The following is a 17,439-nucleotide window of genomic DNA, read 5'->3' as shown; positions in this document are numbered from 1 at the left end:
CCCTCCAACTTTCTCAACTACATCAAGTTTTGGTTGCACGTGTGCTTTCTTAAGACAGCAGACTTCAAATAATGAAGTCAGTGCTGTTTCTTGGAAGGGGAAAATCTCTGTGCCCTGGTGATGGGTCAGGTCCTCCCGCTGTGTTGATATAACAGCTTCACCTGACTGCCATGAGTGAATTTTGATGGCTGAAGAAATTAGGTGAACATGTCCTGTTAGTTATTTGGATTTTGAAAAGTAAAGTGCTCTGAATTCAGAGAATATTTAGTTTAAGATGAGCTGTGAGGGGTTAATGCTTTATTTTCCATATTCAGAGTACAGGTTTGATTATGTGGGGTTGCCCCCCAACCACAAAACTCTGTTGGAGAATGTAATGGCAAAACTGAGCTTCTGCCCAACAGTGAATTGGTCTTTTCTTTTGCAATCAAAATAATATTTCAACACAATATACTCTGTTTTATATAAACATTATAGTTATTGTCTGGTAAATAAGTCTGGGAAAGAAAGCAATACTCCAGAATTAAAACATCCAGAATGCTGATATTGGATAAGTATCTGTACAATAAACACATTTTTTTTCCTGTAACTACTTTATTTCTTTCACAGAGTTTCTCAGTTGAGGAGAATGTTTTCAGTTTAAAGATTTTTCATCCTTAAGCAGTATGGCCTTCTGATTTACTTGCTACTGAACACCCTTGCATGTTTGCAAATTGTCCTTGAGTCATCAATAGCTTCGTTTAGGATATAAATGGTTTGTGAAACAGAAACATAGTCATCCTACAGAATAAATATGAGTAAAGAAATGATGAATAAATGCAGGATGGCCTTCAAATCTGTGGTGTTTAATAAGAATTTGAATTGAAGAATACAACATCTGGAAATTTATGTTCCATTTAGTGACCAGAGTTGTCTTATAAAAGACTTTAGTCAGTATTAAAATTCTGCTAGAAAATTCACTACTCGAAGTGTAATCTCACCTTCTGAATTCATACATCTTTACGATAATAATCGTAAAATCCTGATCTCTGAAAAGGAATGTTTTCATCTCACGTTTTCTAATTCAGTCACTTTTGGAAGACAGTCCCCAGGTCTGTGCGACTTACAGAGCTGAATGTATTGTAGAAAGTTTTACCAGTGAAAGCTTTGATGGTACAGCTGTCTTGGTGTTGTGTATTCAAACTGTTGCTTCTGGCTTGATGCAGAGTTTTCTTTTGGGAACAGATTATATACATAACATTGGTGTCCACCCTGCTGCCATTTAGTGTGGTATGATATAGGGAAACCTTTGCAGCAAATCCTGAACTGCTAGTTTTTGTCTTTGGGAACTGTGTGGCTTTGGTGGAATGCTCTCATAGTTTTCTGCATTGCAAATTTGTTTTTCTTAGGCCTTGCTTTTTGGTTTACTACTTCTTTTGGTGTGTTTTTTTCTCAGAGACACGGAGGTTGTAAGGACCAGGAAGATGGTTATGATTCCTCTGAAAACACAGTATCTTTGTGGTTCTCCACAGTGACTTCCATCATGACTCTTCAGCAGAGTCTTTAGGATACAGGTCTTATGTCAGGGTGATTGCAGGAATGTTTCCTCACCCCTGAAGCAGTGAATTTATTGGCAGGGTTGTAGGGCCAGCGATGCAGCTTGTCTTTTTCTTTCGTGAATTGTAACTGTGCTCCTGAAGAGCAGAACTGAAAGATTTAGTCACCATCTGAGCTGGCAGAGGGGTGCACTTTTTTGTAAGAGCTGTTGGAAATGCTCTGGGAGAGCCTTAATCTCTGCTGAGATACTACATGTGCCATTTTGCCTAAAGTCTGTGATGCAAAGAGGAAGATGCCCTTGGCAGGGTGGAGTAGGGCTGGCTCACTGATTTCAAAGATCCAGCTAAAAAGGCAAATAACCAGAGCCCAAGAAGGTGTGGTGCAGCTGAGGGACAATAGGAGCATGATTTGGCAGTTTGCCCATACTCACATAACATGCTACTTTGTGACAGTTCATATATGGTAATTAACATGTTAATTAGCTGTTACTTGATGTGGGGGAATGTGGAGTTTGTACCCTTGTACTTGCAAGGGTAGAAAGAGGAGAAATGAGTTAAGTCCGTTTTCTCTGGTAAAAGTTGGAGAACTAGAGAAGGTAGGTAAGATGATAGGTGTTTTATGTTATTATGCTGCATACTTTCTATAGGAGAAAACAATGGTTGGAGGTTATAGCATCTAAAACATTTTGCATATCTGAAAATAAGAATCTACTTTGCTTAAATGTGAAAGTTTTCTTAACTTGCCTGTTTGATCAATGTGGAGAATAGTGGTATTTAGACTATGGGATTATGCATTTGAAAGAAGGAAAATCACAGAATACAACACAAGTAACCTATGTAATAGAAATCTTGCAAAAATTGGGGGGTGGTCTCTCTTAAGAGGTGGGAAGAAGGTTAGAATATCTGTCATGCCATTTACATGTGGCTTATTCAGGTTAAATAGCCTGTTTTCACTTGTCACTTAATTATGCCACAGTTAATGACCCCAGCATGCACTAAAACTGGTAATAGGGAATGTCAAACATCATGGAGGAAATATTTAAGACCAGTCAGTATGTTACAGAGGCACTGTTCTGAAGAATGATATTCATTGCCCCAATATTCAGGTTTTTTCTCTTTTTCTTAGGTTGAGCAATAAAAATATGCTTTTCTTTTTTTGGCTTCTAGGTGTTCACTTCCTATTGTCATTAGTTTGGAGAGTTGTGACAAAATTTGGACTTTTAGTGTAGCAGAAGAACGACATAAATTCCTATCTGTGATGAGTTAAAAAGAAATATCCATTAGAGATTAAGATTCCTAAAATTGTTACTCATTTCTTGTAATTACATATAAATTACCTTAGGGTTGTTTGTTTTTCATTTTATTCTTGCAAGTTCCTTTTTTCTGTTTGATGCTGAAATGCAAAGTGTTTTTTTTCTTTTTTTTTCTTTTTTCTTTTTTTTTTTTTTTTTTTTTTTTTCTTTTTTTTTTTTTTTTTTTTTCTTTTTTTTTTCTTCTTTTTTTTCCTCTAGTTTGGTAACAAAAAGCCTTCCGTGTTAAAATTTGAAAGACTTTTCCTGAAATATTGCTTCTGCTGTGTCCTATCTCTTCCTCTTTTTTGTTGTATTTTGAAAATACGTGTGCACGTGTGCATGTAAACTTGATCTAAAGTAACTTCATTCTGACACCAAATTTCTGAGGGTTTTTAGTAAATAATAAAGCACCTAATAACTTTAGTACAATTGGTATAGTTTTGTCTCAGACCTGAGCATATGAATGTGAAGGGTGTGAAGCTGTCAACTGCTGGACTCTCAGGAGCCGCAGCTGGAGGTGCCTTTGGGCCAGCAGGAGCAGAATGCTGTGTTGCTAGTTGAATTAAACTGAAATGGTGAGAGGTTGTGGTTTTTCTTATTTGTTTTAAAGGTGTGGGATGGTCCAAATACGCTTACACTGTATTATGCTGGGGCGCAGGGGAAGTCGAGGTACTTGGCAAGTCAATGATGAGTTGATTTTTAATCCGCATACCTGAATTTGCTAAGCTTTCAGAAACTTGTGAGTTGCTGTGGGTAACGTGACATTGTCAGTAGAGGACTCCAGAAACCTTTTAGTCTTTGAACTTGATTTCTCTTCAGGTTTTGGAGGGGAATGAGTAACTTTGTATTTTAGCTTTTTTGTCATTTTCTTCTGTTTTGACGATTCTTTCAATATACTTATCAGATGAAAATGAGTAGTAAAAAGTTGATTTGGTTTTAGGGAGTTGGAACATGTTACTGCTCTTAAGAATCTGCCACATGGCTTGCATCTGCTAAGTTGATAAGTAAATCCTGTTTATCCACCTTACTAAGGTAATAACTAAATCCTGTTCATGTTCTCAGTGTCGTGGATTATATTAGATTCATTGTTCACCTTGCTAAAGGGGACACAGAAGAGAAACACGGAGTTGCTTTAGTAAGCATTGAGATGGTGCATGTTTTGTACAAAACGTCATACAAGTCCATGTTGCAGCTCTTGGACAAACTGTTTTATGTACTCTGTTCCTCTAAAGCTGCTTCATTAGCTCTTGCAAGTGAGATTGATGCCTGAGAAGAAGAGGGGAGAGGCTGACTCTCACTCAGCTTGTCCTTACCTGTTTCACGACGGTGTGTAGCTTGCCTGATCTTGGCCTACTGCGAGGAAAATAGATTGAGAAGTCTAATATTGGTCCTTAATGTATTAATGTAGCTTGAAGATGAGCTTGGTAGTTAAATCTAAGTATTTGTTAACCTTTTAGCTTTTTGAGGAGAGTGTTGTTGAACAAGACCAGAGCAGTTTTAGCCCATGTTAAATAAAGCCACTAGAAATCTGTTATTCCTGGAGCATATCTGTTACTGAGATTTGTAGTTAGGGATGAGGAATGGCGATATAATTCTGGTCCTTCTTAAAGAATCATTATGGTACAGCAAAAGCGAAGCTTGATGTAGAAATCTGTATTTTGCATTAGAAAAACATTAACACTGATACAGAATGCAGTTAAAAGCAGGTAATTCTCCTGCCATGCAGAAGAGATCTAGGATAGCCTTAGGAAGCAATATTGTCTGTCTTCATGCAAGAGTTTTAGTTTAGGTGGCTAACACTGAAGTTAGTACTGATCTTAAAGGGAGCAATTGGAGTCTGGTGCTGGGAGGGCTGGCCACTGCCTGGCAACTAATGGTGTCATGTTGGCTCGGCTCAACTCAGATAAGGAACAAAAATATTTTCCTCCAAATCCAAATGGAAAAATATGGAGGTATTTGTGTGGGGCACTGGCAGCACATCTGGTACAGGACAAGCTGACAGGAGCACTTGTTACCAAAGTGTTTCAGAGCAAAGTGGGGGAGCTGGTGGCTGTTCCTGTTTCTTCTGGTGTGTTTTTAAGTAGTTACCTTCAAACATGAAATAAATAGTGTACTGTTATGAACATTAACAAAGAGAGAAAATTAAAAGCCCTGGTGTCCTTCTGTCCCTCCCTTCTCTCTTTGGAAATGTGTATGTCTTTCTCTTCAGTCTTTTGGTCAAAACATTTAGCAGATGCTTGGTTTCTTTTAGCATTTTAAGAAAGTGAGTCTTTGAAATGAGTCTGCCTTATGGGTTTGCCAGGATTACATTTTATTCAGGAAAGAGTGTTAGTGTTTGGTTCCTCCCTTTAAAAGCTAGCAGCAGCTTTCAACAAGCAACAACCCTCTTCCTGCTTCCTATGTCTATTTGGTGTTACTGTGTAGAATGTGGAGATTAAAGGGAATAAAATAATTACTTTCTGGCCCCCTAAATTCTCACTGTGTTTTTTTTCAGGAGGCTACAGCATTATTTGGATAATCAGTGTAACTGGCTGTGCTGTTTGATACATACTGTACTCATGCACTGTCTTATTCTAATTTATGGAGCTGGAATCCATGTATGTTTACAGTTACATAGCACATACTGGTCTTGCAAGCTCTAATGCTGATGTGGAACAATACTGGGATGTATCTGTCAGTGCTAGCCGAATAATTTTGCTGTAGTAAAGGTCTTCTGACACAGGATGGAAGAAAGCCAAGTTACATTTATGAGATTTCTAACTTAAGCAGCAATGCTCAGCACTTAAATCGTAACACAGTAGTAAGAGAGTATAGTACTTATGGCGATATCAGCATCTGGTTTGCTTTTATAGAGTTTTATAAATGCTTATAATTATGTGAATGAATGTGTATGTACTGTAGGATATGCGGAATTTATCAGGGTAAAGGCTGGAGCAGTTTCATGCTGTTTGCCCCACAGTGGAAGGTGTGACTGCAGACGGTCTCAGGTGTCTCCCCCCGGCCATGGTTTGTCAGGTGGCAAGAAAATCCAACACAGGGCTGTGCTATCTTTTTGAGTCTAGCCATCACCCTCGTAACTTTTCCTGTGCTGTAGCAAAACGAGTTCAGTGTTCTTGATCTGCTCCTTTGAGAAAGTTTTCCTCCATCTCTACTTGATACTCAGTTCTGTTTCTTTTAGTTTAGCAAGAGGCAGACCAGAGACTCTTCCATTCCTGTGCATAGCTGGGCACTAGCGGTTCTGCCCAGCAAGGTGCTAGTTTTATGTTAGACCAGTGCTATTTCGGCATAGGGAATGAAAACAGAATGTGACCTTAAATGTAAATTTAGCTAAAATAAAGCAAGACTGATGGATGATATATAAACATGGGAGGATGAATCTTGTAGTTAACATCTGCTGACTAAGCAGGATTAAAAATCTCTTTATTTTGGCAACAGTTAGGACTCTGATCATTGCAGCAGTCTGTTGAACCAAATGACTGAGTGTTCTTCCCCCAGTCAGGAGGTTTGTTTCTTCCCGGTTACATCTTGCAACATGTGATCGGTTTTTATTTTGCTCTAGTGACTTCTCACCTTTGTTGAAAGTGCCACGTTCTTAAAATCTGGCAGAAATTCTCTTCCTATTTCCTTGTCTTTTCTTCTAGGTGTTGGTTCAATAGCCAGGTATTAGCAGTTTTTCTTGACCCATCAGGTCATTCTTCTGTCCCCCAAACCCCCAACCTCCCCCCCCCCCCTGAAGCTTTCAAAAATTTTCTGGAACAGTTCTTAAACGTTTCAGAGGTGACTTGTGGAAAGACATTGCAAAAATTTAATGTGTCTTCATGGCTTTACTACAGGAACTCTGAAAATCTAGCTTTGGTGTGTTAAAAGGTTACTGCTTCCAACCACCTAGTCAGCCCTTTGGTCAGTAATTTTCAATCCCTTAGCAAACTAAGTAAAGAGAAAAGCATGAATGTGGCTTTCTGACCCTGTGACAAGCTCAGTGTTTTGATTCAGCCCCTTCTGAATTTGACTGAAGATGTTGGACTTTGCAGTGAAAGAGTCGGGGCGTGGGCACACTGGTGGTGTCTGCTGTCACTGTCACCAAAGAGGGGGCTTTTGGTGGCGAGGTGGGATATGCAGCCGTGCAGGAGGTGGTTTCATACCACTCGAGAAAGGCTTATCGAAGCCCATAGGCCACTTCAGTATTTTAGTGCCTTTTCAGTCTGTGAAGGGGAAGGGGGGTGGTGCGTGCATGCAGTGCTGCATGCCTTCTTTTAACATGTACCTTGCTCAACATTATTTGAATACCTCACCTCTACAAATGGGAGAAAACATAATAAATAGTTCCTTCCTCTTGCATGGGGCTAGCTTTCACATGACAGGGCTTTGGTAGGGGATTATCGGATTCAAAAAAATTAAAGAAGTTTGGAAGAGTGTGTGTTGTTGGACCCATTCTCCCATAAATAAACTCTTTTCAGCCTTGCGTTGTGACCTGGCTCAGAAATAAGCATAACATTAGATGTTTAAGAAACTTGTTATTTTCCATCTTTAAGCCTTTCACAGCTGGCAGAACTTGTTTCTTTTGCTGTCACTTTATGAACAGCCTTTTAGCCCACAAGACATTTGAGTTAAAATACCCATGTTTCCTTTTGCGTGGGAATTTTGTTACTTTTTCCTTCAACCCTCTTGTCCTTCTTCCTTCAACCCTGTGTAGCATCCTTCTGCTTCATGGGTTGAAGGGTACACGTACAGGCTTTGGAAGCAGTTGCAAAAGGGAGGCGAGTACCTGGCAGCATGGCATCACAGGGAACGGCACTGTTACACAATAGGTGAGGAAAGGACTAATGAGAAATGAGTGAAAAGAAAGGAATGTGGAATGGCGAGGATCAGAAAGCATTTTATCATTTTAGGTTGTGTCTTGCTGTTTATAGAGTATTTGTGACTTATCTTTTAAGTGGTTGAGCTGAACTTTCAGTGCAGCATTGTATGTTGAAGTTGTACTTGACTGTGACACGTGATGAAACATACGATGTGTTGGATGCAGGACCTGTCATAAAGTGTTTTGGTTTTTGGTTGTGGTTTTTTTTTTTTTTTTTTAAACGAACAAACAAAACAAGAACAACAAAAAAAGCCCAAGTTTGTAGTCTTTTAGCTCCAGTTAATATTAAAGAACAAAATGCTTAGCTGGTCCGTTAAAAGTGTTGTTCTTAGCCCTTCAGAACTGCATGTGATAAGAAAAAGATTATAGATTAACTAGATATTTCAAATTGTCCTTAACCTTGGCTGACAACAAAAACGTGAGTAAAACCTTTACTGCTGGGTAGGAGTGTACTAGGACATGCATCCTTGCATCCTTTTTTTCCATTGAGCAATTCCATCCTTCCAGAACTCATGACATTCCCAACCTGCACATGTCAGCACAATAGAAACGTGTATGTATGCTGCTTATTTACAGCTTTATAAACCTTAATAAGGACTTATAATGATGATATTGTGGCTGAATATGGAGTCTGATTACTTCCTGAGGGATGTAAGAGTGCAGCCCTCTGACCCCAAATTGTCAAACACTAATAGGTGAAAATTGGGTTGAATAAAATGTTTTAGGAATATTGCAAAACAGTTATTATGCAAAATTAATTTTAATGCTGTTCATTTAACTTAACTTTTGGCATAGTTTAACTCCATGGAATTTCTAGTTCCAGTGCAACAATTCTTTTAAATTTGCTTTATGTATAAATGTTTCGTTAGCAGAGCTGTCTATGTAAAGTATACAGAAAATCCTAAGATGCATATTTGTGCTGACAAATACACTAGTGAATTTAGGTTAATAGAGTAAGACAACTGGCACAACTTACTCTGAGTTTTGTGCCTTAAAATTCTGTAGTTACAGATCTGTTTGTATGGCCTGTGCCCTAAATTGTGGAATAGTGAAGCATAAGAATAGGTCTAATACTGTACACATGATTACACTTGCTTTCTACTATATAACCTTTTATAAAGAAATCTGTGTGACAAATTCCCAGATGAGATCAGAAGAGGGTTAGACAATATTGGATGGCTTGTAACGGCCTTAGGCAGACCTATGTTAAGAGTTGCTTGTAAAAGTTGATTATTCTAGGGGTAGGGGGATCTTCCAGCCTTCCTAAAATGATTCCCTAACCTTCAATCTGTGCTTTTTTTCCTTGCAGACCTTTCAGCAGCCCAGAGAAAATTTGCCCATTCTCTGAGAGACTTTAAATTTGAATTCATTGGTGATGCAGAGACAGATGATGAAAGATACATAGGTAGGTAAGAAGTGACTATAAGTGGCTATATTTTGCCATGCCATCCTGCAACATGATTAAACTTTCTTTCTGGTTTTGCGTTACAGATGCATCACTTCATGAGTTTTCAAACTTTTTAAAAAATCTGGAAGAACAAAGAGAAATTTTGGTGAGTTGCAATAAAAATTTTAAAAAGCTGTACATATAGCAAAGAGTAAGATGAAAGTCAGTTAAAGTTGCTTACTGCTTTGTTAACCACCAAGATGTTGATATCAATAAGTTAACAGTGAAAACTCTCATTGTGCAGCCTCTGATTCTGTAGGCTAGAGTTACAGACAGCAGCTAGTTCTCATTAAAGAAGAAAGCTGTTAGCGTAAGGACAGATAACTATGAGTTGGTTTAAAATGGTAGTGCCCTGATAAGTTATGGCTGGGGTGAATGGGAAAACCATCTTAAGGTTGTTTACCATTTACAGTAAAAAGCAAGATGAAAGACTTAATACTGCAGCAGGACACTCAAGGTTGGGAAGTTGGCCAGATTTGGATCCAGGATCTCTGTGTCTCCAGCCTCAACACTTATGTGGATTTTGGATGCAGTCTGTTGGCTGGATGCAGTAGCAGACTTGCAAACCTTTTCTTTGTGGGTGAGCTTTCTGGTGGAGGGTTGTATCTGCAAACATGTAGTTGCTCTGTTGTGTAGAAGGGAGTGTTCTTCATTCACGTGCCTGTGATTGCTGAGGGTTTTAGTGTAATATGGGTCATGTTGGCTGCACATAGACTGTGGGCTGAGAACTCTGCAATACACCTTGCTATCTTGACTACCTAATTTGTCCAGAAGATGGGGGTTTTCTTTCTGGATGGTACCATGGTTCTCCTCTGTAGTTGCATGCCCAGCTTTCGTTTCAGAGCAGGCATTCATAGAGCAGATGGCGTGTACCCAATTTTCTTCTGAGTGTGGTCAGATCCTGCATCTAGGAAATGGTCTTAGATCAGCTTAGATAGCAGTTAGGTTCCTCAGTATTTGCCATGTGATTATATCTTTATCTTCCTGGAAGTCAGTGACCACTTGGCATCGCTGAAAGGAAACTGCGACTAATCTGTGTTCTGTGCTCACCTCTGCTAGAAGCTGTGCCTGCAGTGTAGGAGTGTGTAGATAAGTGAGAAAAGAACTTGTGAACGATTTTTTTTAACATTCCTCTCTGGTAGTCCTGAGCCTGGTAATAGTCATGGTTCCTTGAGTGTGCTGTGTTGTGTCCTGGTATGTTGTTCTGATCTGGAACCACATTTGGGTCAGAATTAGGGTCTATGTGGTTCCTTGCACATTCCTGAAGAATACTGTCTTTACATAGTAGAGACAATTTTTCAGTATCTCGATTTATTTTGCCAAGTTGTAGGAATTTTCTCAAGTAAGTTTGAATGCTGCTTTTGTTTTTTGTAATTCTGAAGTATAGTCTTTACTCTGCTTTTCTGCCATCTGTAGCTGTATTTTTTTTTTAATGAAGTTGCATACATCTAATTATTGAAAGTCTTTGGGAAGTTTTACAATGAAAAATACTTTATAGCCTGTCACTTTATTTTCCACACTGTTTTGATACCAGGTTTTTGAGAGATGTCAGCTTCAGGACTTCAGAATTATGTGGCATGTTTCAGTGGCTGTATCAATAGATCTTCAGCAGTGATAGATTACCAACACAGTAGGCTGTGCAGAATCCAGTACTGCCTGTCTGTATAGTAAAACACTTCTGTTTTTCAGACTGAATGCTGTGAAACAGTTGTTACTTTTTTTTTGGTATGATGCCCATGCTTACACAGAAGGCATTAGCACACTAAAAGCTAATTAATGTCAGTGTCTTGATAAGAAAAGGATGAAATGCAGTATTTGTTAGAACAGTGACAGTTTGATGAAAAACTGGGGAGTATAAAATATTACGGGGCAAGTATTTAATTCCAAATAGAAACAGAATATATTCTCTGAGTTACCAGATGCATGGCCTTTTCATTGCATCTGCAGTCTAGCAAATGTTATGTATCATTTCTAGAGTGAGTTAATAAAACAGAGGCTGTAAGTCTCTGAGAAAATGATTATGTGGTGACAGGTAAAGATAATTTTCAGTGGCTGTTGCTCTGATTTTTTTTTTTTTTTTTTTTTTTAAACTTCTCAGTGGATATTTTAACAGTGGCATGAGCTCTGGAGATACTCCCGTGGAGAATATTAGGGCATGTTACACTCACAGATGTTTGGGATCAGGTCAGGGATCCAAAGACTTTCCATTAAGATGCAAAGTATATAGCAGGATTTTTTTCAAAAGTGTTCAGTCTTTTTTGTTAAGAATGCTCTTTATTGAGCATTTTCCCCCTTACTGTTTTGAAGATGACCAGCAGGTTTCTGACCGCTCGCTTCAGTTTCAGTGCAGAATTGCAGATAAATTTCAGTCACATAAAGTAAAATCAAAGAAATCAATGAATAATTATAGAACTAAGGGCATTTCAGATATTGCTGTGCATTTAAATTTTTAGGTATTTGAGAAAAGGTTTTTTTTTCACAACTGTATTGTAAATGAAACAAATTTGTGCTTAAAATACATTGTAAACTGAATTTAAATACTTATCAACTACACTTCTCATGGTTTTCTGAAAGTATTGTTTGTAGTGAATGCAGACTCCATAAAACTTTCTATTAGTGTTTACCATAAATTTACCTGTTTGGTTATCATTTGTCTGGTGAATATTTATTTGGTGAATATTTAATAATTTCGTTTAGATGTTGGAGTCTTGCACTTCATGGTTTTACCATTTGTCCCATCTCCTTCAAAAGCTGCTGGAATTATATCCCAACTGTCAAAGCATTTAGTTCCTTGTGAGAAGGGAAGCTGATGTTAATCCAAACATTTCACTGAAATTATTACGGAGTGGCCAATACAAAAACAAATTACATTTTTTCCATAGCACCGTAGCTTGGTGACTTTTCCCGGGGCAGATCGGAAATAGGTCACTTTGTCCCTGAGAATATTCTGGAAATTATTTTTACATGTTAAGGTTGAATGGAGTCATGGGACTTACATTGTGCTGCTTTGACATTACGAAAGTGTCACAGAAGTGCAGGGATGAAAGGGAACTTCACAAGGCTAGTAGGAAAAGGTTGGGGACGAACAAGCACCAGCATGGCAATACTAAGATGCTCTGTCCCACTACCTAGCCATTCTCCTGCTTGCCAGGGAGAGCACCAAACCTCCCTCCCAGCCCCAGTTCTCCTGACAGCAGAAGCAGGTTTGATTCTTGTGATGGACTCAGAACAACAGGCTTCGCTGGCTGCCCTCATTTAAGCTGCGGTGATGAGCAGTGCAGGGCTACCTGGTAGGTACTGATCGCCTGTGGCTGTTATCCCTTTCCTCCTCCTTCACCTTTTTACCACCTTCATACCTGCCTTCCTCCATCCCATTCTTCTCCAAGATGACCAGCCTGCCTCTAATTAGTTTTCCCTGTTGATTCCAGTCTTGCTAAGTCATAATCAAATCTGGTAGCACTTGTACTCTTCCCTCAGTAATCTCAGCAGTACTTGCCACTAGTGGTGTGCCACCCGGATGTGCTGGCTGTGCATGCTTCACCTCCCTGGAGGTCCTCTGTCCTGCCCTTTAGATGCTTCTAGAGTTCACCTGTTTCTCACATAACTTGCTCTTAACCATGCTGGAAGTGCAGTCAGCCCTCACGGCACTGTCTGTAAATTTTGTCAGCGTCTCTCATGGTTATGGGGCATGTCCAGCCATCTCTCAGATCCTGTCTGGTACCATTTAATGTCCCATTTGGTTAGCTTACTCCCATGCCAGGCAGGACTGAGTGAGTTGACTGCATTTGGCTGCAGCCCTGCCAGAGGTGTGACTTCCAGCGTTCGTGGATAAGGGAAGAGCAACGGATGTCATCTACCTGGACTTGTGCAAAGCATTTGACAACACTGTCCCACATGACATCCTTGTCTCGAAATTGGATAGATGTGGATTTGACGGATGGACCCCTCGGTGAATGAGGAATTGAATCATTCAGGAAACTTGGCTGTAGTTTCCTATATGGTGCTTGAAATGTCCTCTTAGCTGAACAGGTATTTTTCAGTTTTGCAACCAGGATATTGTTTTCTCATTCTTCCCGTGGTTTATTTGTTAAGACCAGGTCACCACCTTTGCTTTTGAGAATGTCATGTGGGTCAGCATTGAAGACTTCATTGAGATCAGCTACTGTGCTGATCTCAAAAAGGAAACTAGATACTGTTCTTAACAAACTCAAAGTAGCTTTTAACTTTCTGTGGTGTCTTCCAGGACTTTTGAGTATCCGAGTTGCTACATCTGGTCTGTAACTTTCTCAGTTCCTGCTTTCTCCTGCTCTTCTCACTTTTAAGTTGCTGCTGTGTTTGCTCTTCTACCATCCTCGGGGACCTTGCTGCCTCTCCCTTTAGTTCCTAAAGTACTCTGAAGCAAAGCCCCTTCTGACTTGAATGCGATTAATTCTTCCATTGTGTAATGTAGGAATACATCTAGTTGTTCTTAAGAAATTCTTAGTCTCCTTAACATCCAGTTTTTTCCCACTTTGTTAGATGGTTTGCTATAATTAACTGAGATTTTTTTTTCCTTTGTGAAGATTATTTAAAACTACTGTTGTCTTACAGTCAATTGTTGGTTTGTTTTAACTCTCTTTCCAGTTAAATAATGGTTTATAGCTTCCTTCCTCTCTGTTTTCTGAAGTACATATGAAGAACCCCTTTTCTTTAGGGTTTTCTTGCCTCTTGCCAAATAAAATGTGTTTTTGCCTTAGTCTTTCTAACTTTGTCCCTAAGTGCTTGTGTATTTGCTTTTTACTCCATCATGTTTCTCTTTGTATAGGATTTCTGATACAATTATATTCACCTTACTGTTTCCTGTCATTTCCCAAGGCCATATAAACTTGCTGTTTTACTTTGATATGGTCTCTTCCATTTCCTGCTACAGGTTTGGCACACTTCTATTCCTTCAGATGTCTTCAGAGGGAAGATGCTACAGTTATTTTTTGAACTCCCCCCCCCCCCCCCCCCCCCCCCCCCTTTTTCTTTTTGCAAAAAAGAAAGACTGTTTTTCTTATGCCATAGGTATTTTTCCAGTCCTCAAAAATCCTTTTGCATTCTTTGTTAGTTTTACCAGGTTGTCAGAATCAAATTCAAAATAGCATCTCTCTGAAAAGCAGAATTATTCCCAGCATATATCAGGAACATGAGAAACTGTTTCTCTATGGATTTTTAAAGAAACTTCTCAGTGAAGTCACTATTTTATTCTTTCTTCTTCTTCCTCTCAAAAAAAAAAAAAAAAAAAAGAGGGAGAGGTTTCCCAGTTGTGGCTTCCCAAGTTAACAGAATTGTTAAGGTTCAAAGGCATAGACTCAAAAGGTTAAAGGTAGAATTTAAATAATCTGTGCAAATATGTACATATACTTACCTCTTACAATGAAGTGTTTAAGTGCATAAGTATTTATTTCACACATTAAGTACTCACTTAACACATAGTGTTCATTAATAGCTTACTGTTACCTTTTGTTCAGTGACTCTTTGTATTTAGTTCACACTAGTTTGCTGTGAAGGTGATATTAATTTTTCTGAGCTTTTCTTTGGTCTTCTGCACATGGGTATTTAAGCGTTCATAAATCTTAATCTATCTTACAGTAGTCTGAAGAAATCTGTGTGAAGGAGCAATCAATTTACTCACTGATTTAGGGTAAAAAAATATCCAATAGTTTTGTATATAAGATGCATTTAAGATCTGTTCAATTAGAGTTCAAGGCATTATATAGTACTCTGTATGTTCAGATCCTTTCAAGTCCATTGACAGTGCAGACTACTAAATATATCTGCCAAGACAGTGGAGAAGGCATAATTGGTGACCACTTCTGAAAAGTTAAGCTGCCAAAAGCGTATTGAACGTCTCAGATGCAGAGATAGAGGCACAGATAAAACGGAATTTCTCAGGAACAGCATTTGACTACCTTAACGCAGGACCTAGATCCTTTTTTTTACCTTGTGCAAATTGTCCAATTTAATAAAACATTTTCCAGTTTTAGAAACAAGCAGAACAATTGCTGCCGTATCTCATTGCCCAGCCTTCACTTTTCCTTTGTGTGGCATGAGGCCAGATGGCAATCATATAATTATCGGAATATGGAACATGAATGCGGAACTACGACTACTTCAGACTCATCTTTCTAAGTTTTGGTGATTCCTGACATTGAATGTTTGATTTATTTGTTTGTTTATTTTTAAATGTTACATACAGTATTCTGAAATTGTTTTGCAAGTTACATGTGAACTTCTGCACATTAATCTATAAAATAAAGATGACTGTTGTCTATACAATAGAAAAAAAAGTACAAAGTCAGTTCTTGGTGTGTTCCTCCCACCTCTGAGTGAATATGGCTGAAAAGTTCTGTTACCACTAGCTTCCTCTTCCAGATAACTTTGTGGTCTCACATGCATCAACATAACTCACTAGAGAATTTTCATTCTGTTATTTCATCAATGGGAAATGTTTGGAATTTGCATTGTAAAACTGTCACCAGTTTGGATTTTGCTGGTTGTTAATAACACCACTGTTTCTTGTGGAGGACAGCACTGACAATAAGCGAGCAGTTCATTCTTGACCAAACACTGAAGCCGTTGTTCGCTGTTGGATTCCTTGCCGTTCAGTGGCATCTTTTTTGCTCAGCGATGAGCTTTGCCATGCACGAAGAAAATAGGCATCATGCTATTTCTTTTCCTGAGCAGCCTTTTTGGCTTTGTCAAGATCTTTATACGACCGCTGATTTCAAAGCGTGGACTGCAAGTGATTATCTGGTTGTACAAGAACCAGACCAATGTTCTGTTGTGTCACGCTGGTCAGCTCTTGCATATTGGGTTTGCTAAGGGGTGGTCTTTCTTTGGAGGAGTTATCCACAGCTTTCCTTCACTTTAGGTGGGGGAAAGCTGATTTGTTGCTGTTTGTGAAACTCTGTCTCTATTTCTTTTCCTGTTTGTTATGTTTATGGCTTCGTAGTATTTTCTCTTTATAGTGGAACGTATTTTGTAAGAATAAATTTATTCAAAAGCCAGGACTATTAAATAGCTTTTAGTAAGGAATCCCAGTGTGTGTCTGATGGCCTTTCATTATTTAAGATTGTAAAGCTACAGGGAAAGCTCTAGAGCAGTGAGAAAATCCAGACACTTTTACAAGAAAACTTGCATTTGAAAACAAATGAGTTTTGGGTGTGGGTTGCACTGACTGCAATCATCAGTGCTCCAATTAAATACAAAACCAGTGCTGAGAAGTGGTTAGAGAGATATGCTGCTCTGTCTGCAGGGCATACTGGCAGGAGAATTGGCTGTGCAACTAACTGGGAGCACATTCGTGTAACTGTAAGAGCAAATCATGTTCTCATGGGAAAAGAAAGAGTAGAGATTAAGGCTCCGTAAGTAACATCTGATGTCCTCAGTAGTGGAATTGTATCTGCAAAGTTACATAATACAAGGTTTCAGGCATAGATCTTAATGCTTTGAGAGATTTCAGTAACAAATCACTACGCGAAGCAGGAAAGCTTTTTGGAGGAAAAAGTAATTTTTATATATTTCCCTCTCCCCCAACATTGGAGGTATCAGAATCAGCTTTTTTATTAGGCTGAATGTTGCAATTTCTTAGGAAAAACACAGGAGAGCAATATCCTCTCTAAGCAGAAGTGCAGCTGTAGGTAGTAAATTTCTTCATTAGAAGGTAAATTTCTTTATTTAGCAGTGGTGTTAACTACTTTGTTATTGAATCACTGCTAGGTATGTCTTCCTTTCCGCATTCTCTGTTGCACTCAGTAGGGCAAAACTTCCTTCCCAGATCTAGTTTCATTGACACTTGCTCAGTTTCATGAGCTCTGCCCTGACTGGTGGCCTCCCTCATTGCTTTGTTGAGGGGAGAAACAATCCTGCCCCTGTCTACAAACAAATCTTTCCAGTCGGTGCGCTGGGAAACTTAAACGTCTCTTTTCCATTTGGCATCTAATCTGCATTCCAGTTCCTGGGATGAGAATTGGGAACTCAGCACTCGGGTGTCGCAGTGCAGTCTGTAGCAAGGTGTATGTTTATGGCTTCTTTTTTTTCTTTCTCAGTAAAGCTGCCTTGTATGGGAGAATGCTTAGATTCAGAATGGAGCAGAGTCAGTGTACAATATTTACCTCACCACCAGAGTTGTTGATGAGCAATGTGTGATTTCCAGTTCTTCCAGTAAAGACTGAGGTCTAAGGACATTTTTAGGATGAAAGCTGGGAGGCCACTGCTGCATTTGTCTAATAAGCAAAAAATTTGATTAACTTGGGTTGGTCCAGCCTTTTTAGCCACAGGGGCTAG

General features: G+C 39.0%; 1 protein-coding gene across 1 annotated transcript in view; it reads left to right on the top strand.

The window, feature by feature from the left end:
- ARHGAP10 (Rho GTPase activating protein 10) overlaps positions 1-17,439 on the top strand; it is a 154,170-nt gene that overhangs the window by 34,880 nt on the left and 101,851 nt on the right. Inside the window, exons 2-3 of the mRNA XM_030006584.2 lie at positions 8,992-9,087; positions 9,174-9,235. Coding sequence (XP_029862444.1) covers positions 8,992-9,087; positions 9,174-9,235 — 158 coding nt within the window. The remainder of the gene's footprint in view (positions 1-8,991; positions 9,088-9,173; positions 9,236-17,439) is intronic.

The sequence above is a fragment of the Aquila chrysaetos genome, chromosome 1, assembly GCF_900496995.4.
Source record: "Aquila chrysaetos chrysaetos chromosome 1, bAquChr1.4, whole genome shotgun sequence".
NCBI classification, from domain to species: Eukaryota; Metazoa; Chordata; class Aves; order Accipitriformes; family Accipitridae; genus Aquila; species Aquila chrysaetos.
The sequence above is the reverse complement of the archived record's forward strand: the minus strand, read 5'-3'. Positions and strand labels throughout refer to the sequence as shown.